Source organism: Uranotaenia lowii, chromosome 2 (assembly GCF_029784155.1).
Source record: "Uranotaenia lowii strain MFRU-FL chromosome 2, ASM2978415v1, whole genome shotgun sequence".
Lineage (NCBI taxonomy): Eukaryota > Metazoa > Arthropoda > Insecta > Diptera > Culicidae > Uranotaenia > Uranotaenia lowii.
In genome coordinates this window covers 36,334,457-36,360,254 of record NC_073692.1, presented here as the reverse complement: position 1 = coordinate 36,360,254, position 25,798 = coordinate 36,334,457, and the positions used below count along the sequence as shown (strand labels likewise).

General features: G+C 33.7%; 2 protein-coding genes across 7 annotated transcripts in view; one reads left to right on the top strand and one right to left on the bottom strand.

Moving 5' to 3' along the window:
• Nucleotides 1–25,798, bottom strand: part of LOC129745337 (integumentary mucin C.1-like) — a 142,034-nt gene that overhangs the window by 80,635 nt on the left and 35,601 nt on the right. The gene's annotated exons all lie outside the window — the stretch shown is intronic.
• LOC129741286 (uncharacterized) overlaps nt 9,222–25,798 on the top strand; it is a 51,476-nt gene continuing 34,899 nt past the window's right edge. Inside the window, exons 1-2 of the mRNA XM_055733011.1 lie at nt 9,222–10,481; nt 23,353–23,513. Coding sequence (XP_055588986.1) covers nt 9,222–10,481; nt 23,353–23,513 — 1,421 coding nt within the window. The remainder of the gene's footprint in view (nt 10,482–23,352; nt 23,514–25,798) is intronic.

Here is a 25,798-nt window from a genome sequence, read left to right as displayed (position 1 = left end):
TAAAAAACTTGCGTTCCTCATTTTTCTTTTCAACATAGTATCTGATACATCGAACATGCATTGCAGATACTACTACGGCCAGGCCAACCATGTGATGAAAATACAAAAGATACAGGAACAAGGGGGAGATTAAGCGTGAAGTTCCCTACCAAACGCTTCATATGATTATATAGGGTTAGTTTATAAAATGATCATGTTTAAAATGTACAGTTTAAATCAGAAATAAAAACAAAAAAATGGATTGATCTCACCAAAAACTTCTTGGGTTTACGCTTATCCAGACAGGCCTGAGACGATAAACTCTTCCATCAGTTTTTTAATTTTGTATTACAATTGCGAACATGTTTGAACCGGTGATTCCTGGCCACTGTTCACTTTGTACTCCTTGCGAAATTTCTTCCTGAGTACATCGCCAAAATCCACGTTCCCGGAAATGTACTTTCCCTTAAGCTTTTTGTACGATTCACCGCTCGTTATGTGTAGACGCTCGATGCTCTAGTTACAAGCTTCCTCATCATTTCCAATCAGCTCTGGCACCGGCTCCAGCTGTCGCAGCGGCCACTAGACATTATCCACCAATTTTGGCAATAAATTGGGCTTGTGCATCTCGAACCATCAACCAAACAAGAAATCAATACGATGCAAATTCAAAGCATCAAACTTCTGAACAATTTCTTCAACACACAAAAAAAAACAATTTAGAAATAATTTTTTTCCAGGAGTTAAAATTAGCAGCAAAAAAAATCACAACCGTCATTCACAGCAGCAGGCTACTACTTTTCCTATTTCCATCAAATGGTTTTTAAGATTTTAAAACACGGAATAAAGTTTGAGTTATAAGTAACGGGAATAAATTGATATCTCGTTTTCTGCTTAAGGTGTGCTGAAAAAAAACCAAAAATCTGAATGTGGGTTTTTTTCTACTTTTTATGAGACTTTTGAATGCATTGATGCAAATTGATAAAATTTTCAGCGAACCTTCTTGGTATGTGCAAATTCTTGTGATGTTCTGTAAAGTGGCTTTTTAGATAGCGTCCAATGAAAAAGTTTTTCGACTTGATCTTTTGGGCAACACGTGCGCCATCTATAATGTACACTATAAACCGCCCTTTTTACAAATCAAGGCTAATTTTGATAACGTTTTCTGTTTCCTGAAGTTTGACCTTCAGAAAAACTCAAAATATTGAATTTGGTCGAAGTAATAACAAGTTTAGCCGATTGTCCTCCTTCGGCACAAAAACAACATTTAGATTTTTTTATCGTTCCTCTACGTTTTTTGCGTAATGGCACGATTCCAGATCCAACTTAAACAGAGCATAGACTTTGTGGGGACCTATTGAAGTAGCAGAGGAAACGGTCGCATTTGGAGGCAGGCTTCTAAGTAGTTTTAGCCATTCACCGTGTCAATCGTTATGAAACACTGTGTGATTTGCAGTTTCCACAGATCGATAGCCTGCTCAAGTACTAGTCGTAAAATTTTAATTTTTCTTTGATTGATTATGCCCGGAAAAATTGTCTACGAAAAGTTTCTGGGTAAAACATGCCTGCTAAAGAGTTCGCTTTGGTGTCCATTACAAAAATATCTCTCCACTAGCAGTCCAAATATTTTGCGCATAATTTTACCACCGTATTTTGTTTTCAACCTCTCATATTCCTATACTTCATGGAATCAGTTATGTAAACGTAAGTCGAATAGATGATTTTCAGCCGTTTTTGGTTCTCCCACTGGGACTTTTCTGGATTCTTCTCGATCCTGCCCAAAATATTTTTTTCATTGTACCGTAAAACGGGGTAACATTGATCACCGGGGTAGCTTTGATCAACTTGAAATTGTGCCAAATAATCATCAATAACTAAGTCTATAGTTTGAATTTTTGAAAACTGTTTTCTACGTTTGAAAGCCTATTAATTGAGTATCAAATAGGCAAAATTTGGTTTGTATTTGAAATTTGTTTTCTGCTAGTAAAAATGTTATTTCAAAATCTTAAAATATCTATTTTTTGCAAGGCTCGCAAACAAACAGCTCTCCTGATGATACCAAAAAGCATTTAGAAGCAAACGAGTTGTTGAATGTGAAAGAACAACTTTTTTTCTTTGTATTTGTGTAGTTGTAGTGCTATTTTTATAGGCATTCAGTGATAAACATTTTATATGTAAAAATAAAGGACGTTTTCCAAGAGTAAGCCCGTATTGGAAAAATGGCTATGAACCCTATCAAATGGTTAACTTTGAAGAAAAAATGAAAATGGTAATAGTGGGTGAGCCTAGAAGAACGTGTGAAGGTAAAATTTCATTTGTATTTTGAAGCTAAAACTATTTAGCAATTGTTATAACTTTTGCCCCTAAATGTATGCAGCATCAGTGTTCTTTTTTCGATTATAAATGTTTTTGAAAAAAAACGTTAAAAACTAGGTCAAATTGATGAACAAGCATTTAAAATTTTATTATTATGGTTTTTTGTATTCTTTATGATCAAGAAAACTCGATAAAACCGTCAAAATAGAGACTGATCAATGTCACCCCAAAGCATCAAAAACTGAACAGAGACTAAATCGATTTTTAAATCAAATTTAATGAAGTCTAATAAATTTCTGCAACCATGTTTTACGTTCATAGGAGCCTAGTACTGGTTTTAAAAATATTAAACATGCCACATTCCCCTTAACAGAGAAAATAATCGAAAAATATTGAAAAAAGTGATCAATCTTACCCCGGATTACGGTACTTCAATATTGGACGCTATCTCAAAAACCGCTTGACAGATGGTCGCCAAAATTTTCTTTCCACCAATTCAAAAATTGTTCACAAAACAAAGTGTTGCAATTTTTTTTTTCGAATACACTCCATAGAAACAAATTTGCTACCGTTTATGTATGAAAACTCTTAAATGTTCAATTTTCATTCTAGATGTTTGATTGTTTTTTGGGAACAACTAAAAAATTGTGAATTTATCCATAGCTTCGAGCAGCTTACACTCAACACGAGATTGCTTTGCAATGCTAATAGAACTCAGCGTAAACTGTCCCAAAATTTCTTCAGAAATATAACCGGAATAGTATGAGTTCGCAAGCCATTGTACGACAAACCCGGTCGATGCCGAGGGCTCAGTAGGTGAAACCCCATCTCGAGAGACATCGACAATCAGGTATGGACGTGGCCAAATTTTAAAATTTTTGTCATTGTCACAATGGTCATTTTGTCATTTTTGTAATTTTTGTAATTTTTGTAATTTTTGTAATTTTTGTAATTTTTGTAATTTTTGTAATTTTTGTAATTTTTGTAATTTTTGTAATTTTTGTAATTTTTGTAATTTTTGTAATTTTTGTAATTTTTGTAATTTTTGTAATTTTTGTAATTTTTGTAATTTTTGTAATTTTTGTAATTTTTGTAATTTATGTCATTTTTGTCAATTTTTGTCATTTTTGTCATTTTTGTCATTTTTGACAATTTTTGTCATTTTTGTCATTTTTGTCATTTTTGTCATTTTTGTCATTTTTGTCATTTTTGTCATTTTTGTCATTTTTGTCATTTTTGTCATTTTTGTCATTTTTGTCATTTTTGTCATTTTTGTCATTTTTGTCATTTTTGTCATTTTTGTCATTTTTGTCATTTTTGTCATTTTTGTCATTTTTGTCATTTTTGTCATTTTTGTCATTTTTGTCATTTTTGTCATTTTTGTCATTTTTGTCATTTTTGTCATTTTTGTCATTTTTGTCATTTTTGTCATTTTTGTCATTTTTGTCATTTTTGTCATTTTTGTCATTTTTGTCATTTTTGTCATTTTTGTCATTTTTGTCATTTTTGTCATTTTTGTCATTTTTGTCATTTTTGTCATTTTTGTCATTTTTGTCATTTTTGTCATTTTTGTCATTTTTGTCATTTTTGTCATTTTTGTCATTTTTGTCATTTTTGTCATTTTTGTCATTTTTGTCATTTTTGTCATTTTTGTCATTTTTGTCATTTTTGTCATTTTTGTCATTTTTGTCATTTTTGTCATTTTTGTCATTTTTGTCATTTTTGTCATTTTTGTCATTTTTGTCATTTTTGTCATTTTTGTCATTTTTGTCATTTTTGTCATTTTTGTCATTTTTGTCATTTTTGTCATTTTTGTCATTTTTGTCATTTTTGTCATTTTTGTCATTTTTGTCATTTTTGTCATTTTTGTCATTTTTGTCATTTTTGTCATTTTTGTCATTTTTGTCATTTTTGTCATTTTTGTCATTTTTGTCATTTTTGTCATTTTTGTCATTTTTGTCATTTTTGTCATTTTTGTCATTTTTGTCATTTTTGTCATTTTTGTCATTCATTTTTGTCATTTTTGTCATTTTTGTCATTTTTGTCATTTTTGTCATTTTTGTCATTTTTGTCATTTTTGTCATTTTTGTCATTTTTGTCATTTTTGTCATTTTTGTCATTTTTGTCATTTTTGTCATTTTTGTCATTTTTGTCATTTTTGTCATTTTTGTCATTTTTGTCATTTTTGTCATTTTTGTCATTTTTGTCATTTTTGTCATTTTTGTCATTTTTGTCATTTTTGTCATTTTTGTCATTTTTGTCATTTTTGTCATTTTTGTCATTTTTGTCATTTTTGTCATTTTTGTCATTTTTGTCATTTTTGTCATTTTTGTCATTTTTGTCATTTTTGTCATTTTTGTCACTTTTGTCACTTTTGTCATTTTTGTCATTTTTGTCATTTTTGTCATTTTTGTCATTTTTGTCATTTTTGTCATTTTTGTCATTTTTGTCATTTTTGTCATTTTTGTCATTTTTGTCATTTTGTCATTTTTGTCATTTTTGTCATTTTTGTCATTTTTGTCATTTTTGTCATTTTTGTCATTTTTGTCATTTTTGTCATTTTTGTCATTTTTGTCATTTTTGTCATTTTTGTCATTTTTGTCATTTTTGTCATTTTTGTCATTTTTGTCATTTTTGTCATTTTTGTCATTTTTGTCATTTTTGTCATTTTTGTCATTTTTGTCATTTTTGTCATTTTTGTCATTTTTGTCATTTTTGTCATTTTTGTCATTTTTGTCATTTTTGTCATTTTTGTCATTTTTGTCATTTTTGTCATTTTTGTCATTTTTGTCATTTTTGTCATTTTTGTCATTTTTGTCATTTTTGTCATTTTTGTCATTTTTGTCATTTTTGTCATTTTTGTCATTTTTGTCATTTTTGTCATTTTTGTCATTTTTGTCATTTTTGTCATTTTTGTCATTTTTGTCATTTTTGTCATTTTTGTCATTTTTGTCATTTTTGTCATTTTTGTCATTTTTGTCATTTTTGTCATTTTTGTCATTTTTGTCATTTTTGTCATTTTTGTCATTTTTGTCATTTTTGTCATTTTTGTCATTTTTGTCATTTTTGTCATTTTTGTCATTTTTGTCATTTTTGTCATTTTTGTCATTTTTGTCATTTTTGTCATTTTTGTCATTTTTGTCATTTTTGTCATTTTTATTATTTTTGTCATTTTTGTCATTTTTGTCATTTTTGGCATTTTTGGAATTTTTGGCCTTTTTGGCATTTTTGTAATTTTTGTCATTTTTGTCATTTTGTCATTTTTTATTGTTTTTAACCTACTTGGTCAATTCACCTGTAATTAAAATATTTCAAGTCAGTTTGTTACACGCTTTATAATTTTGAGATCAAGTTTCAGGAACTCTTCGAAAATCTTCGAAATTCGAAAAGTTGAAGCTCTCATTTTAAAGCGGTCCTCCTTAATTTTGTAGAAATTTGATTTTAAATTATTCCAACAAAAACGAATTTCAATTATTTCCCAAAATTTCATTTATTTTTGTAAGGTGTAGCAAAGTACACCGGATCAGTTACTCAACTAATTTTCCGTTATGCTTGAGTTAACTGCAAGCAAATGGATTTTCTTCTTTACACTTTTGCGACGTAATCAAGAAGAGCGTACGAAGAACGGAAAACGTTTCCGCTCGACTTAATTCATGGCTATGATAATTATAATTAGTGTGGTACGATCATCATCATCATCGGTCAAATTGATCAAACCTACACCCAATCGATTTCACAACAATGCAGCCGTAATAATGGTTGGTTTTTCGGGTGTAAATATAAAATTGTCAGTTATGTGTAGGTATCACGAAGATTCGGCCGATTCGATTCTGCTGCTGTTCAATAAATCAAATGGAAGAATCGCATTCGGCACCATTATTGGTAACAAACAACTTCCTAAAAAAGCTCATACAGACATCGTGTCGTATCGTGTCGTGATGCGGTGCATTCGAAGCTCCAAAGCCTTTGCCCATAGACCGGTTCAGCCAGCACGAGAGTTCCCATTCTAACGTACGGCGATAATTGGCCGCGTGAATCACTGTTAAGGTCAATATCGCCCCGATATGGCGGCCATGTCTAGCGCCTGCAGTACACATGCAGCCTCTGAGCTCAACACACTTAGGCCTACCAATACAAAATAGAGCTACTTCCAGTAGCTACAAACTAACTAAAACAGAAGATGAGCTCAATGCCTTAATAATTAGTTTGTAAACAAACTGCCGAATCATAGCTACGCATAAACAACATGTAGTACATGGTCGAACATCATGAAACAACAAAGAAATTGAACTTGAATTGAGATAGTTTTACTCATAGGTACTTAGGTAGAAGGTGCAGATTCTACTACTGAAGGTACTTTAACAATCTCCTCAAGACCTTAACATTATGCAGACGACTACAAGCGATTGCATCCAAAACTTAAAGTTGACATCAAAAGTTTTAGCTCCTCATCATGCATCGAGACGTCCTGATTTCCGACCATTGACAATACAGTTCTCCAATCTCTGTTGTAACAAATTCCGAAGGCAGCTCGAGGATAGATGAACTGGATGAACCATCTGATACTATATTGCATCTTCTGTGCTTGATTAATAAACGCCAGAGTGAGTACAGTTTGATCTTACACGGAGCTCCGAATTTTCGTAAAACGGGATTCTATAATGAAATGTAGGTATGAGGTACCCGCATAATTAAAAACAGTTGGGGATATAGTACTAACTATTAACTTAATATATTGGTAGCAGTACCAGTATGAAATATCTTCCAAGTATCATTTCATTATACATGTTCAAAATTTTATTACCTCAATAAATTATGACAGGATCGTATCAGTGACAGTGACAATATGATATATGATTTAGTAAGTATAGTATAATAAGAGAATAAAAATTTGCAACCTTTGAATATTGTCTCTGGACCTTATCCAGGACTCTAACAGTGTACGACAAAGTTTCCTTATATTTTCTTAGCATTAGACATTAAATTAAAAAAAAAACAACATTGACAACATTGTATGAGTTAGACAAGTCGTTATCATTTCACCTCTTGCGGATAATAACTAATATTGTTATTTTAAGATGTAGTTGTGAGCTTATGCATTTTTTCGCTCTTGGGTTCAGCATCTGCTAATTTTCACTTCACTTCGTTAAAATTTGTGTCGGCAACCCCACGCCAGGTTCGGAACTGAAAACTGTGTTCAAAATGGCTCCGAAAAAAAAGAATCACGCTGAGAAAAACACACAGAACGCGAAAAGTAAGTAAAACTATATTATATTATCGATAAAAACTAGTGAGATTAAATAAAACTAATGAAATTACAGAAACAAAGATCTCTGCTGAGCGGAGAGCGGAAAAAAAATCTACTGAAAGGCTGAACAATGCAGATCTGCACAAATAGGTAAGATTGTATAATCCATGTATAATATCAGAAATAAAAAATAAAAATCTCAACATTTAAATTTTTTAATTTTATTTTATTTTTTGTGGGAAAGAATTGGAACTATATTGGTTATGGTACAGGGAAGTTCTTTTTAAAAATATTTTACAATATGCGGAACGTATGATTGAGCGTTATTTTTACTACAAACTACTATAAGCAAACTATATCCATTGAAGTTGATGAAATCTATGATTTTGTATTCCAACGTAGCTAGAACATTCAGGTAGATTGTTTTGCTCGCCAAAAGTGGATGATATTTTAACCGTATCCAATAATGTAGCATGAAATATTTGTTCGAAAAAATCGCTCTTTTTGAATGGTAAACATGCTTAACAGCCCTTTCCCCATATGGTACTTTAACAGATAATCATAATACAGATTGTTAATATGGTCTGTGTTATTGTACATATACTGTTCACTTTACAATAAACGATAACGTTTAGAGACAATATAGAATATTCTCTATATATTGTAATTGATTATGCGGGTAGGTATAACGATTTAAAAAATACCGTCAAAACAAAACCTAAACCAGGTATTTTCTATGATTTTTCATAAAAAAAATCCAATTTGTCAATTAAATAGTACTTACTTTAAAAATCTATTGAAAGGACATATAAAATTTTTGCATTCCAGTGCATCACGAACTCTCAACAAATCACTTGCGCGATATACCAATCTTGGTTGTTCCCTGTAATTATAATTACGATTAGACAATCTAAAGTTCAAAGTGCTCCCTAGATGCAAGAGTGCTGATAGCAGCGTACTACCGTACTACCATGGCTTACATCAAACAGGTGACGAGGCAGCATCGTTTCTGGTTATTGATTTAAAATCTATCTAAATACCTACTTCTGTTGTCAGTTTGATCAGTGGTTTGGAGATAAAGTTGCGCCCTTGAAAATAACCGAAACGAATCCACTTTCAACATGATCAACACATGTTTGTCTTTCAAATAAGTTGTTTGGTGCCAAAATCAACGGCGAGTTAAGAACGCCAAACGTTTCTTCATAATTGAATCTTTATCTGAGGTAAAATTAAGGTTTTTAGAGGTTCTTATCACATACTTTTTTTAACAAATGAAAACTTCTTTATTCCGAAAAATATATAGAAAACGCGCAAACTGAAAACTTTGTGTGTTTGCTCGAAGTGCACTCCTTCCCTCTTTGGCTCTGAGAGACTCAAATATAAGTGCAATAATTTTTAAAAATTATCAACAGAAACGTTGAAAAAAAGCAAACCGAGCGTTTTTATTTTTCCATTCGCCTGTAACTATTTTAATTATTCATACTCTTTACAACAACATACAGGTTGAATTTTAAAAATGAACATCAGTTTGACTTCAACCTCTGAGCGAATCACATCGTCTTCAAGAGCAAAGTTAGGCATTCTTTTATTCAAATCTCGTTATCGGTAGTACCGGTAGTATTTTTTTGAGACCTGTGCGAGTACCCCACTGAGTACCTATAGTAGGAGAACACGAAAGATGGCCGCCGATCCAGGTGGCGGAACCCCACCGACCACGTTTGGTTCAAGGTTTCAAGTTTTGACCGTTGATGAAGAAAGCAACGGAACTATTGGATGGAAAACAGCCAAAAAGCAAAGAAATGGGAAAAGAACAGCACAGCGAAACGACCTCCACGAGCAACAATTCGTCAAGCAGTTGAGGACAGGAGGTTGCGACAATGGCGGACGGTTTCTGGTCGTAACTAGGACGGATCCAGAATGCACCATGGACGATCTCAATCCGTTTGTTATTAAAAAGTACTTCGACAACATAACATCTGGAGTACAAATTTCGAGATCCAAGGAAGGTACGTTACTTCTGAAGACCCTTGATCGTTACCAAGCGGAAAAACTTCTGAAGCTAACGAAGTTATGTGAAAGTGTTTCCGTCAAAATCACTGAACATACCACGATGAATCGATCCAAAGGAACCATCTTTTGCCCGGATCTGAACAAGCTCGATGACACTGTTATATTGGAATATCTGAAGGGAGCCCATGTGACAGAAGTTAAGCGCATGCAACGAAAGAATTCCAAAGGCAAACTTGAGGACACCGGCTCGTTTATTCTCACCTTCAATCTGAGTTACTTGCCACAGACGATTGAAGTTGGTTTTTACAGCTGCCGCATAAGGTTGTACGTTCCCAATCCAATGAAATGTACTTGCTGCCTCCGATTTGGACATCGAAAAGATCAATGTAAAGGTAACCAAGTTTGCGCATCTTGTGGACTTCTACTCCACAACGGAACACCATGCCCCAGACCATTAACCTGCATCAACTGCAACGGAAGCCATCATGCATTGTCTAAACAATGTCCGAAATTTATCGACGAATTAGAAATCCAGAGAATAAGAGTTACTGAACGAATTCCAATGAAAGAAGCGAGACAAAAACGACGCCTCCAGGTACCACAAGCAGTCTTTGGATTTTTACCATCATCTCGACCAACATTCGCCCATGTTGTGCAAAGCAGCGTGGCACCAATTACAACACCAACACCAAGCCAACAACCCCAACAACAGCGAGCATATGAACGAAAAATCAACAACCCACCATCAAGCCCCACCCGTTCTCTTGAGTTACCGGAAACAAGCAGTTCTCACCAAAACTCCTCTCTCGTGTGCACTCCCGACGTCGATGGAACTACGGAAGCCCGAACGCTGACCGAAATGATGCCGAAACCACTGTTGCCACAGGCGACGATGACGAAGACGGATACGACTGATGATAGGAACAACGTAAATATACCACAGTTAACTAACACTATATATAAACCTCCTAATACTAATGATACCACAGTTGATATTACTGAAAATTCAAATGATCACCCACATAGCCCAGATACTAACGATACAATGTCAGAAAACTTTAGGATTTTGAGTGATGCAGTTAGAACGTCTGCACTATTGCACTGACTCAAAATGGTTTTGATTGTACGATTTTTGACTGTAATCTTAATTTTTTTCAAAATGACCCTACTACAATGGAACTGTAATGGTTTTTACGCCCATTTCGAAGAACTGAAAATGCTTATTGCAGAATTTAACCCGGTTTTAATTTGCATTCAAGAATCTCACTTTAAAAGTTCTCAAACACCTACAATGAAAAATTATTCTATTTTCTATTCGATTGATACTTTACACCTTAGAGCCTCAGGTGGCACTGCAATTTGTGTCCGTAATGGATTTGAAGCTCAAGAAATAGATTTGAACACAAGCTTTCAAGCAGTTGCTGTCAAGGTTTTCTATCCTATTGAATTCACTGTTTGCTCACTGTACCTATCTCCAAATGAATCGTTATCCACAGCTTGTTTGAAGAATCTGATTGACCAACTTCCAAAACCATTTCTTATAATGACAGATAGTAACGCCCATAATATTTGTTGGGGATCCAACAAAGATTGTGTAAGAGGAAAAATACTAGAATCTTTATTTGAGGAATTGGATTTAAACTGTCTCAACGATGGGTCAGCAACTCATTATAGTTTAGCCCACAATTCATTTTCTTCTATCGATCTTACATTTGGTTCTCCTATAATGTCAACATTTTTTGACTGGAAAGTACATGACGACTTGTGTTTTAGCGACCACTATCCGATCATTCTCACACCTTTATCCAGAGATGTCAACATTTCGAAACGACCTCGATGGATAACCGATTCTGCTGATTGGGAAAGTTTCCAAAATCTAGTTACGATAAATATCAATGAACAAAAACCATCGGATACCTTGACAAGAGTTGAACACTTCACACTTTCTGTAGTTAATGCTGCTTTGGAATCCATTCCTAAGTCTTCTAACAAAATTAAACGATTCAAACCACCGTGGTGGAGTTCTGAAATTGCTCAGAGCATTAAAAACCGGAAAAAAGCCTTACGCAGATTCAATAGATGCATGACAACTGAATCAGAAATCGAATATAAGCTTGCAAAAGCTAAATCCAGAAAACTTATCAGACAAGCTTCCTCTAATTGTTGGAAAGAATATGTTTCATCAATATCCATTTCTACTCCTAATAAAACAGTTTGGAACAAAATTCGGAGTATCCAAGGTCGAACAAAGGAAAATATCATATCATCCCTGAAAGTCAATAACATCCTTATCACGAATCCAGTTGAAATTGCAGATGAATTGGCAATACACTTTTCTTTCATCTCAAGCTCTGAAAACTATGACCCAGAGTTTAAATTGAAAAAAGATCGGTTTTCAATTGACACTATAATATATGATGAACCTGCAGTTAGCGAACTTAATGCCCCTTTCACTATGGTAGAGTTAAAAATGTCATTGGCGACATGCAAAGGTTCATCAGTTGGTACTGATGAAATCCACTATCATATGCTTCAAAATATGCCACCAGACGGAATGTTTTATCTTTTAGAAATTCTAAACGCTGTGTGGCACGATAGAGTATTCCCAGATAAATGGAGGGAATCAATTATAATAGCTATTTTAAAAACCGGGAAAAATCCATTAAATCCATCCAGTTATAGACCCATATCTCTGACCTCATGTCTCTGCAAACTAATGGAAAAAATTGTTAACCGTCGTCTGTTATGGTATCTTGAATCTAACAACTTGATAGATAATACACAATCAGGATTTCGTAGGTACCGTAATACCTTAGATAATCTTTTGACATTAGAGTCTGATGTACAAAATGCTTTTTACAATAAGGAACATCTAGTTTGTATTTTTTTCGATCTCGAAAAAGCATACGACATGACGTGGAGAGCACGAATCATTGAAATTCTTTCACAACTAGGAGTCAAAGGAAACATGCTCTACTTTATACGAAATTTCCTCGAAAAAAGATTGTTTAAAGTTCAAATTGGAAATTCCTCATCCAGGTTTTTGATCCAGGAGAATGGCCTTCCACAAGGTTCAGTATTAAGTGTCACACTTTTCCTAATAGCGATGAACTCAGTTAGTAAAAATTTCCCTGTAAATGTCAAAAGTTTGAAATTCGCTGATGATATGGTGGCCTATGCAAATGGAAAATCTCTGAGTGCTATCCAGGAAAAATTACAGACCGTACTCGAAAAGCTTCAAGAATGGAGTAAATCCACAGGTTTTCGTTTTTCGGCTAATAAAACGAAAATGATTCACTTCTGCAGACGATCCGATTGTCGAACGAATCCAGAACTTTATTTTAATGGAACAGCTATTGAAGTCGTAGAATGTCATAAATTCCTTGGTATCTTCTTTGACCGGAAACTGAAGTGGGACACTCATGTTAGAAATCTGAAGAAAAATGCTGATAACTCTACTAGGATTCTAAAGACATTGTCTCACACCTCGTGGGGCTCTGATAGGAAAACACTGCTTACATTAACAAAATCCTTGATCTTATCAAAAATTGATTATGGATCGGTAGTGTACAGTACGGCCAATGAAAGACTCCTGAAACAACTGGATGTAATACACCATAAAGGAATAAGATTATCAACAGGTGCATTTCGTACGAGTCCCATTGAAAGTTTATATGTTGAATCAGGATTACTCCCTCTAAACTATCGACGTGATTTATTGACCATGAAAGTTGGATTTAAAATTTGCTCTCTACCTCGCCACCCTTTGTACAAAATTTTGTCTGAAACTTTGAGGAAAAACTTATCTGGATCGTCTAATGATTTCTGTAATCGATGTGTGGAATGTTTTAAAAAATACCAAGTCATGTACCATGAACCTATGAACAGGGGTTTCCACGAAATTCCTCCGTGGATCAAATCTAACGTATCGTTTGACCTCAGTTTGGAAGTTCTAAGAAAGGATGAAACCTCTAAAGAAATGTACATATCGAAATTCAGACACACTAAGAACAAATATAAGAATTTTAAGTTGTTTTACACTGACGGATCCAAAGCTGACAATACTGCTGGATTTGCAGTGTTTGATGGATTGAATAATATCAAAAAAAGAGTTTCATCAATGACGTCGATATTCTCAGCAGAAATGTTAGCATTGAGAAGTGCGGTCGAAATGGCTATCGATAAGGACGAACATTATCAATTTTTGATTCTATCAGACTCTTTAAGTTCAATTCACGCTCTCCAAAATCCTTTCAGTGAAAACCCTTTAGTTCAACAAATCCAAACCCTTATGAGGAAAACTCCAGCTAAAGAATTCAAATTCATGTGGATTCCTAGTCATGTAGGGATCATTGGGAACGAAGAAGCTGATGAACTAGCGAAATCAACGAGACATGATTCTATCACATGGTATGCTTCATGTTTACACGATATAACATCTGTTATTAAAAATCTAGTATGGGTAGATTGGAATCAAAAATGGAACACCATGGAAAATAACAAGCTGTGGATGATTCAGAAAACTGTCAGTGAATGGAAAGGCGTAAACCGATTTTCTAGAAAAGATTCTGTTATACTAACTAGACTACGGATTGGTCATTGTAAATTAACGCATACATACCTTTTAGAACGTACAACAAAACCACAGTGTTTAGAATGTCAATGCCCCTTAACTATTTTTCACGTGTTCAACGACTGCCAATCTTTTTTTACATTTGAGAAACAAATACAAAATAAGTATGGATAGCTTGAAAAATAATGGAAACCATGAAAATGTGATACAATTTCTTAGGGAAGCTACATTGTATGATGAAATTTAGATAAGTTTGTTTTATTAAAAATTAGATAAGATAAGTTTTTTTTTTTTTGTAAAAGTTAGCTAAAGTACAGATAGCCATTGTATGTGCTGAGTACTGAATTAAATAAAAAAAAAAAAAATGAACATGATTGTTCATCCATCCGTCACTGAAAGTGCCAGTGACTGTCGATGGGAATGTAAATGGTACATGTAAAGACGTACAGCATGTAGCTAAAAGTGAATGCTTGACGTCTTAGGATTTCCTCAATGTGTGGTAAATATGCTCTGGAATGGAACGTTTGCAGTAAATTCGTTGGCATGTTTTAACTATATTCAATAATAGTTGAATCAATAAAATCGAATCTAATCTTCTGTGTTCATCTTGGTACATTTTCTTACCTGTAAGTTATCCAATTGAGATAATACTTAGAACTTATATTCAGTCCAAAACATTCTTCGGTATATTTTTTTTTAAATCCATTGAAAAATGTTTGAATTCAGAAGGCCCGTGCGAAGGACCTGTCCATGAGGGGGGTTTCGAAATTCAAATTTTGCTAGAATAAGCACAATTTCATAAATGCATAATGAGTAAGTTAACTGATTTTAAAAACTATTTTCTTACAAACGCTCATCACATAAACTCGTTAAAATATTAAATTTTACTAATACGATTTAAAATCAATCAGAATCAAAGTTTCAAATCGATGCATTTTCTGGTAAGTCATTAGTTAACTGTTTTTAAGAAATTTGTTGAAAAATAAATTAAAAGCAGTATAGTTTACACATTAAAAATGAACCCCCTTATTCTGCGCTGCGCGTGAGGTGACGATAGTCGAGTCGAGTCGGAGTAACGTGAGTCTTGTCACCTTTTTCCCGAAGCCGATGTGACAGAGGTGCATGCTCAGCTGACTACTAGATTAGGATAAGAACTCAAAAAGTTCATTCTAAAAGACGTTTCTCACCTAAAGCGACTACTGGAATCGGGTGACTAGGGTGATTCGACTATCTTCACCTCACACGCGTCGCAGAATAAGGGGGGAATATTTACCGAACACCAAAAAAAAGAATACGAATTAAAATTTCGAATAAAACCAGAATTTAAAACTTCGGACGTAAGAATCAGTGCAAAAAAAATTGAAAGCATAAAATATAAAAATAGATTTAAAGAAAAAAAAAGTTGAAAACCAGTTCTAAAATAAATTTCAAATCTAATCAGTAATTTGAAAAAAAAATCGATATCCAATTTTGATTTAACAGAAATTATTTAAAAAACATATTTGATGATTGGTTTTTTCTACAAAAAGAAAAATTACTTAATTTATATTCAAGTGATTCAAGTCAGAAATAAAATATAATTTATCTTTCACATAACTTATAATTTTTTTTTAAATTTATTTCTGTTCATAAAGGCTAAAAAAGCTTATTTTTGATGATTACAATTATAACTTTATATGTTTGAGTGTTCAATTCTTCATTACAGGATTATATTGTTTGATCAATAAAAAAAACTGATTAAAATTTAAATAAGGAATACAAAATTTTGTTGTATACATTGAAATCACAAAGTAAGTACCGTCAAACGGGGCATCATGCAAAAGCAGGGTTAAATGCAACATTTGATTATCATAAAAAATTTAAGAAATCGAGCAATAGATGTACAATTTTTTACATTTTTCGATGCCGTGTAAAACTTTGCCTCGTATGACGGATTGGCTTAATGATATCACCTACAAACTTTATACTGCCTTCATAATCCTATACCAACACTGTTGGTGTACAAATATTTTTCGGACAATCTCCAAATTTTTTTAAATAAATATTTTTATAATTCAGTTAGCCGTCTGGGGCAAAATGCAACAAAATTTAAATCAAAACTAAATCTCATAAATCGCGTATCCATATGATGGGATATGATTGTGTTGAATTATGCGTTTGTTAACATTAAAATTTCATCCATTCTACGATTTATTTACATGATTTAAGATAATTGAAATTTTGTAGTATTTTTTACCCCTTAATGTATGCAGCAGATTAACACCCTTTTTTAAAAACATTTTTGACAGGAAGAATGTAAAATTCAATAGAACAAAACCAAAAATTAATGCAATTGGTGCTTTATGCGTCATGACATCACAAATGTATCCAAAACAATAAATTTTCAAACGTTTTCATTTGATTTTTCATTAATTACAGAGTTTGTTGCAACTTACCCCTTTTTCTTAGTAGGGTGAAAATCGCATGTTTTTGTAAATTTAAAAATAACTGGTAAACCCAATAATTTTTCAGACTACGTCAATTTGGTGTCCCATCAACCTTAAAACTTTTGATGTACAAGAGGTATGATTATTTGTAAGCATCAAGATTTTAGAAGCCTTTGAAGTTGAAATTTGTTGCATGTTGCCCCAGTTGACGGTACCTTTTAGTTTTCTCTATAACAGGACCAATATAATTTAGACCATGGGTGGCCAACAATTTTAACAGGCGGGCCAAATTTTAGATATGAGATTGGTTGGCGGGCCAAAAAAAATTGTTCCGGAGTAAAGAAAAAACAACAAATAATAACATTTTTTTTTTGAAAACGCGTTAAAAAAACATTTGCCTAGTTCACATAGAGTACATATAGATTTATTTATATCAATAAGCCATTTTCGTTACTTGCATATTTTTTTAAATTTTTGCTCCATTTGAAAAATAATAGAAATATTACGCAATACGAAATGAATTATCCTTCCCAACTCATGTATGCATGTCAACTTTTTCAAGGGATTTAAAAACTCCTCGGTTTGTTCATTCAAGAAACGTTAAATCGCGTGACTTTAATGGACATTACGTCAATTTTAGGTTCTCCAGAAATAAAAAATTACCGCCCATTTTCCTAAGTTTTCAAGTTCACCATTCTCTTCAGAAAAAATTGATAGACAAATTGAAATATTAAAACCGCTGAAAGAAATTGTTTAAAAAAAGTAACGTTCACAAGTTTTTGACATTTTGAAGAATAATTGGTTCAACGAAATTATAATGTATTGATGATCAAAGAACGGATCTAAACCTCAACTTAATTCAACTGTTTTCAAATTTTCAAGTTTATTGGGAAAGCCTTTTATAAACAGAATGAATACAAACTTGTTTGTTTTGTAATCATCGCACCAATTTTTAAGTAAAAATATTGCCAAAAAAAGTCGTTCTTCTGAGAGATATGTCAGTTCGAAATCATTTCCAGTTAAATTCTACTACCCAAATGGATATTCTGTCTAGTTTTACATTATTTATGTACAGAGCCCGCTGCCCATTAACTTATATTTGGATTTGGTTTAATTTTCATGTAGACATATGTATACCTTTTTCTGTAAAAGCTTAGCAAAAAATAACAAATTGAGAAAATTTGCAGAACAAACTTTCGATATTTAATACAAATTGAAAAAGTTATGAAATTTTGATGGTTGTACAAGGTGTTAAAATAGAATTCAAGTTACGAATGGTTGTTGTAAAAGTATAGTTTTAATAACGATGTTGATATGATTCGGTGATTTCTTTTACGATTTTTAAACGATTTCAAATGATCTTACTATCTTTCTGAGGCTACCCATAATCCTGAATATAAAAACTAGAGTCCGCTTGTATGCTGTTCATACCAATGATTTGTAGTAGTCACCAAAACCTAATCGGAAAACATTGAAACATGTGAGATGAAATTAACAGACAATGCAATGTGTCAAAACCGTACAATTTTGGTTATTTAGAAATTTTAAATAGAATTGTTTTTTTATTCAGTTACGGTCAATTTTCAAATTTGTGAAAATCGTGCCAAAAGATTCTTAATGTTTCAAATTATGTTAATCGATTTTTTCAGATTTTAAAAATTATTCTCGTATACTTTTTCGTTCAAAAGAAAATGTTCGAAAAATTGATATATATGGCCAAACACAACAATTGAAAAGCGTGTTTTCTCGAAATTAATTTTCATACGCTTTTACCCAAAAATATTTTATCAACCAACTTTGATTTTACCCCTTCAGATCATATCAATTCAAAGAGATTTTCAGATCTTTAGTAATTAGTGTGGATTCAGATATATTTATCCAAAAGACATATGCAGACCAAGAAAACGATAAAATTAAAAAAAAAAAAGTTTCAATCTTAGAACATGCTTTTTCCAAAAAGGGCTTCGTGGGCCACAAAAAGTTGGTCGCAGGCCACAAAAAGTTGGTCGCGGGCCACATGTGGCCCGCGGGCCATGGTTTGGCCACCCATGATTTAGACAAACACCAAAAATACGTTTTTACGTTCAGAAATTGTTATAGTGTATAACAACAAAAACAAAAGTTTTTTTAAAAATTAATAAAGTACTTAAAAACTACAAAAAGATGAAAAACTTTAAAAAAAATCAAAAACAAATACAAACAAAAGACAAAAAATGACAAAATCAACTTAAAAATGATGAAAAATGTCAAAAACAGCAAAAGTGACAAAAAAAACAAAGATTATAAACAAAACAAAAATAGTGCAAAATGCACCAAAAACATGAGAAAAAATCCAAATGATTTTAAAAATTATCAGAAATTTAAGAAAACTGTTTTACGTATTTCCATACCAAAATGGAAAAACTGATTTCCAGGCTACGCAAAACGAAGGCAGAAGGCGGTTGAAAATAATTTTTGTATGGAAACACGTAAAACACATCAAATATATGCTTGTTGAGCTCAAATATAAGCTCGTGGAGACAAATGACAATAACACCAATTTGTTGCACTTAGTTCAAGCTTCAATGTGGTTTATCAGTTTAAAAAAATCACTTACACGTTTTTGCAATAAACGCTCGTGAAGTTGAGTAAAAATCAAACTTAAAGTCGCAATAAGTTGGCTAGGAAACGTCGTAGAATGTTGAAGTCTTGTGCAAAACGTGTGATTTAAATGTCCCAACAAATGTTCAGAACATTTTAATCATGTAAATTCTCATCTAACTATAGTTATATTTAAAAAACTAACTTTTAAATAACTTTCAAAATAAAACCTTTATAACTCTGCTCTGAAAAGAAACAGAGTTTTGATGTATTTAACATAGTTTCATATCTTTACGTATTATACAACTTTGTCGTATAAAGTAAAGCTCTATCTATTGAAATAACATAGTCGGAATTTTCAATTTTTTATAGTGGACTTTGTCTTATTTTCGATGCTTTTAAGTTATGAAGCATGTTTGAAGAAGCAAATACTCTTAAGACACTTAAGAGATAAGATAAAAGACAGAAGCGCTACGAAAAAAGTTCCACTTTCAGCCCTTTTGGACCACAGTGCATTGTGGTGCTGTCGGCAGTACTACGTCCTATGCTTAACTTCCTGTTTTACAACCATCTTCGTGACATTCCTCACTTTTCAATTGCTAATTCAAATCATCCCCTGCCATTTTGAAACGAAAATTACTAATTTTGACTAACAAAAGTCCAAAAAATCTGGAACATCCAGACAAAATCTAGAAAGTTGACATTACTGGTTACAAATCCTATAGCCGCCGACCGTGGATAGAGTTAAAGTCTTCTAAGCCAGAGGTCATGAGATCGAGTCTCGGTCACGGCATATCTACATAGTACTCTTTCTGTGGGTTGGTGGTATTAGCATTAGTAAAATGCTAGTCATTATATCACTGAAAGATGTACGCCTTAGTCTTAAGTAGAATTTAGATCTCTTCAAAGAAACATGAAGTTTCACTGAGATCCTATATGTGTGTGTTCGTTTAAAAAAAAATCCTGTAGTTCTCCCTCATATCTTTCTCGCTCCAAGAATTTCTTGGTGCCTGGCAAGCATGGATGCCACAGATACAGATTTCTCTAGACAGGTACAGATTATCGAGCTCTTTTCTGATGATGATGACAGATTATCAAAATTTGGTACAGATTTGAACAGATTTTTGACTTTTAAAAACTGAAAAAAGTTTCTACATTTGCTAGTTTATTGAAAACTTTATAGAAAATAAGTCAATAGTTTGACTTTATTATTCTGACGATAGGATGTTCTTACTTGGAAACATACGATGGAACAATTAGATTTCCAAATTTGCTACAAATAATTAAATATCTGTTCCTAATCGTCAGCAGTGGTTAAGTGCATTTTCTACCAAGTAAATGTCAATAAAACCAAAGTTCGTAATCGTCTGAGTGTTGACATTGGACGCTATCCTTAGAACGAAAAGTTATTTAAGATTAAACGGCAGATCGGAAAATGTCGTTTTAAATATGACGCTCAATAATCGTTTTAATAAAACTATGTATGAACATCTTGAACATTAGGTAGTGTTTGTTATGAAAAATATTTTTGAATGCCTGTTTTTTAAAGAGAGAAAATAAAAATGATTATATGAGTTTCACAAAAAATGTTTAACTAAAAAACTGTACTATGTACAATAAAGTATCCATCTTTTTTATGATGAAAATAAGGAAATATAATCTTCACATATCAACACATTGAATGCAGAACTTTTTTTTCCTTCGGTACAGATTTTTGAGTTTTCGGTACAGATGAAAAAGATTTTTACGATGAGTGGTACAGATTTAGATGTGGCAACACTGCCGAAAAGTAAAACAACCAAATTGAACGTGGCGACGAAGGTGTTAAATTGTGGGGTCTCTCTCAGAATCTTTACTAGCACGTTGATGATACACCTACCTATATCGTGTAAATTTCTATTGCGTCTCTCTGTATGTTGAATGCCTTCTCTCCTCTCAGTTTTATATGCAGCGTTTCCGCAGTTTACCTTCTGTTGTCATCGCTTACTTTTTCCAAAATCCTGACATCGTTGTAAGTGAACGTGTTATGATTTTTTACCGCGACGAACGTGTTAGTCCCCATGCTCATTTTGATAATTATTTTCAGGCTAGCCGGGCCCAAATAAATTCTCGAAGGGTCAGAATAAAGAAGGAGAGCTTCCAGCTTTGCAACGTGTGGCTTAACTGAGCGGCTAACATGAGTAAAAGAGCGTCACACGTTTTGAATGTGACAGGGCCTCACAGGAAATTCACTCGTCACCCTAATATGGGTCCCATGGCGACGAACGTGTTAAGCCGGTTGTGGAGAATTTCATCTTTTAGCTTGGAGAAGATGCAATGTTTTATTTTGTTTACGGGTTTTGATGAAGCTCACTTTTCCACTCAAATGGGGAAAAAAATGGAAAACGCGCAAAACGAAAACTTTGAAGTGTGTTTTCTTGAAATCAGCTTTTGTGCACTTATACCCCTTTGGCTCTGAGACCCTCAAAGAGAAGTGCAACAATTTTAAAATTACGTATTAACAAAAGCTTTGAAAAAAAAGCAAACCGGACGTTTTATTATTCATCGAGTAACTATTTTAATTATTCATACTCATTACAACAATATACCTACAGGCAGGTTGAATTTTAAATGAACAGAATAGTTCAACCATCTGTCACTGAAAGTGACTGTCGATTAGAATGTAAGTGGTATTTCTTCGAGCATGTAAAGACGTGTGCTGTAAATGTGGCTAAAAGTGAATGCTTTACGTCTTAGGATTTCCTCAATGGATTGTTCACAGTAATCAAGTTAGCGTTTTTAACTATATTCAATAATAGTTGAATGAATAAAATCAAATTCAAATCTTATGTTCTGGGCTTCTTTTGGTACACCTTCGTACCAGAAAATTAACCAATTTTTGAAGGTGATTGAAAGTAAAAGTAAAACATGAGATACCTATCAGAAAAAGAGTGAACATAAGACGTAAATATGACGAAATTTTCAAAAAAGATACAACGGCTCACCGAATAGTTTCCTCCTCCCTGTTGTACAGACTTGTAAATCATATTTTTTTGTGGTGAAGGAAAATTGAATTCTGTTTTTTGTTAAGTTGAAATAAAGAACTCTCAGTACATTGCCTGTTGAATAATCACAGTGTTTAAGAACAGAATTGATGAAAGCTTAAGACATTTTGATAGCTCATAGCTTCGTTTTGACATACAAAACTTAAATTCACAAAAGTTATCTGAAACCAAAATAGAAAAAAATCTGTTCTAAATACAAAAATGTACTAAGACATTTCTTCATTACTTGAATTACTTGGATGGAGACTGAAGACTGGAGACTGATCAATATTTCCAGTACAATTTAGCTTTATGCTTCCCAAAGCTAACAATTCTACGGAACAACATTTCGTGGAATTTCCAATCAACCAACTATTCAAATATTTGGTTCCTCACAAAATCAACCTGTGGTACTCGAAAATAAACGATGATGGTTTCCTCTGATATCAACCGGTAACTCGTGTGTCATTTTGGAAATTCTAATTGCTTCCTCAAACTCAAACCCCCGTAGAGATGCTTCAACCTTGCCAGTACTTGTTTGCGGATTAGCACCTATTAAGTAACCATTTTCGGTAACTGCTCAAGAGTAAGAAAAAAAACCTAACCTAGCCTCCCCTAATGATCATGGAGAATTTCGGCAATCATCATTAACAAATTAAGGAGGAAATCATGGGGTTCGATCTAAAAGCTATTAGAACGCGATTTTTGGAGGGCACTGTGCTGTGACAGAGAACTGAGAAGAGGCGAGAAAAAAACCATCGAAAGCTCCAAGTGGCCGAAGGTTCCGTTCGAATCAATCGGAAGTCTTGTCTTGAGATTAAAACGACGCGGACGACGACGACGGGTAATTACTCCTTTTTGGCTACTCGCGCTGGCACACACCCAGTCATAAAAACGTCACCCTCCAAGAAGTAATCTCCCGGTGAAATCAGCACCCGGACTTGCCGTTTTTACGCGGTGAATCGAAGCAGATTGAAGTCTGTGTACAACAAATTAACTGAACCAACGACGACGACAGATTTGTCCGATGGGATGGAATGACCTTAGGGCGCAACTGCTGGTCACTTCTGACTGGAAGATCATTAAGACCCTCCGATCCCATGCGGAAGTTTTTTTTTTTAGTTAGAAATTTTTAATGAGTTGCGTGTCAAATTCTAATTTCTACCGCTAATGTCAACTACCGGCTAATTCTCCCAGGTGACTTCCCTCACCTCTAGACGTGGCGTGGTGATCATTTTCTACCGGAAGCCGACTGAGCACAAATGTTTCACCTACCACGGTACCACAAATAGTACGATAGCAGCGAGACAGCATTATTGGGTCAAAAATAAAACGACACCGAAACTCGTCACCTTCTTGTTCGTATCAGAAAGCGACTTGCATTGAAGAGGCCAAATTTAAACGCCGCCGGCCGATATTATTTAAGAAGCCACATTGAACTTGATCTTCGACGCGCTTGAGTTCGGCCGCGGCATTGGACCGAAAATTTTCGACCCACCATGCGCATTCATCAGCAGCAGCAGCAGCAGCAACTCCGAAAGCGCGAAAGAAACCACTTGAAGATACGCTTCAACGAAAGATCACAACCAACCCCCTGAGCCTCGGTTGGCTCACCCCCAAAAACCCCAAATCTTGTTCCAAGTTTTGTCAATCCTCACAGCTTCTCGAGATGCTCGAGTTAATGGTGACGATCGCGAGCCGGTTGACCGTGTAGTTACCAAGTATGTGCCGGTTTTGTTTATGCATCTAGCTTTTTTAACCATGTGGATAACGCAGCCAAAGATAACACCCACCCATCCACAATAGTGGCTTAAGTGAGTTCACACCGAGGGCACTCCATGGTTCAAGGTAGAGTCGCGCCGGTGAGAATTTCGAAGCTGATCCAAATTCAGCGAGTCGCTGAACTAAGCAGTTCCTCAGATAGTCAACGTATACCAACTAATTAAATATTCGGAATTAAATTTAAGAATAATTTATTGAGGCATGACTTTTTTTCGGACACTTTTGCAGTTATGGAGGATGATGAATCATCCATGTGGAGTTGTTAACATTGGTTCACTTAACACCGCAGTGAACATGTAAAGAACTCATTGAACGTGAAGTGAAAGGAAATGGCTTGGCAGCAATTTTAGCCCATGTTTATTTTTAACTCGTTTCGAACGTCCAATGTTAAGGTTCTTGAAGTTTCAATGCAGATGAGTGTGTTCCAAATAAATTTAGGTGTAATTTTTTTAAATATTTTTCTACGACATACGCCAGTTGTCTAAATGAATTAATATTTTTTAATGACCTATTTTTGTCACGACTAGGGATGAACGGATACTTTCTAAAAATTTATCCAAAATTCATTTAGGATAATGGTATGTGAAAAAAAAAATCCCCTCAAACAGGAATCGAAGTCTACTGATTACCTCTCCGACACCTTACCAATAGGCTTAATCGTCAGATCAAACAAGCCAAGCTGCTGGATTCCCCGGCAGAAAATGCTCATTATGCCTTCATTGATAGTGCTCTGTTCGCCTCTAGTGAACAAATTAAGGTAAAAAAGCGTTTTAAAACTGATTAAAGTGAAAAAATCAAAAACTTTATGATGTTGAAAATTGAGAAACAATGTGTAGATCATGTTGCAGTGCGTACATTTCAGATCAAGATGATTTAAAGGTCATAAAAGCATATTTGGTGGTGTTCAAAAATTATAATATTTTCGTCACTTGAGAACCTAGCTGGATATTATTTAATATTTCTGTAAAGATGAGAAGGATATTTCTTGTTTTGGTGAAAAATTAATACTAAAGGTAGTACAAAATAAATCCTCATGAAAATTTGTTTACGAAAATACGTACTTGTAGAAAAATGCAGTGCTTTTTATGCCCTGGGTGCTCGTTATGCCCTTATCTCCCCTACCACTTTTTTTTATTTACTGCAGGTAACGATGGGTTAATTATTTTAAAGTAACTTTAGATGTGAATTTAAATTGAAATCTGAAAAGTTATTTAGATAAGGAGAACTAAGTTAGCCTTGGTTGAATGCGGTCGTGTTTTCTGCGCGTGCATTTTTTGCGTTTAAATTTTCGGAAGAAATAAAAAGTTATTACCAGAAATTTCTTGTTGTAGTAAAATCCGGTTGGTCCGCAGTTTAGGTGATCTCAAAACCCAGCTGCGAAGAGGGAAAGTAAGTGACCAATAGTGTTCACAAGTGCGAATGGCATCTTTTGCACCGTTTGTATCCGAGTTCTGCTGTTGTTTTTCTCCAGCGAAGCATTCTTGTAGACTCTATTTTGTGCTGCCTTATAATGTTAATACTAGAGATGTACCGAATAGTGGTATTCGGCGAACGGCCGAATACCGAATATTGACCTTTTTAACTATTCGGCCAAACGAATATTCTATTGAGTTTTTAATGAAAAAAAATTAGTGATTATTTTAATGCTCTCAATTTCTATCATATTAATGCCACTCATTTTTTTTAAGTCGATTATCTTCAACCAGATAATATTATAGGATGATGTATTAGATACAGGATATTTTTTAAGTAGGGGTCTTTCTGATTTTTAAAATGTCGCCAATAACTGAAAAGACATCAGATAATTAGTCGCTTCTAGGGCGTTTATCCCCAAATAGATAGCAATTTGAAGATAAAGGTA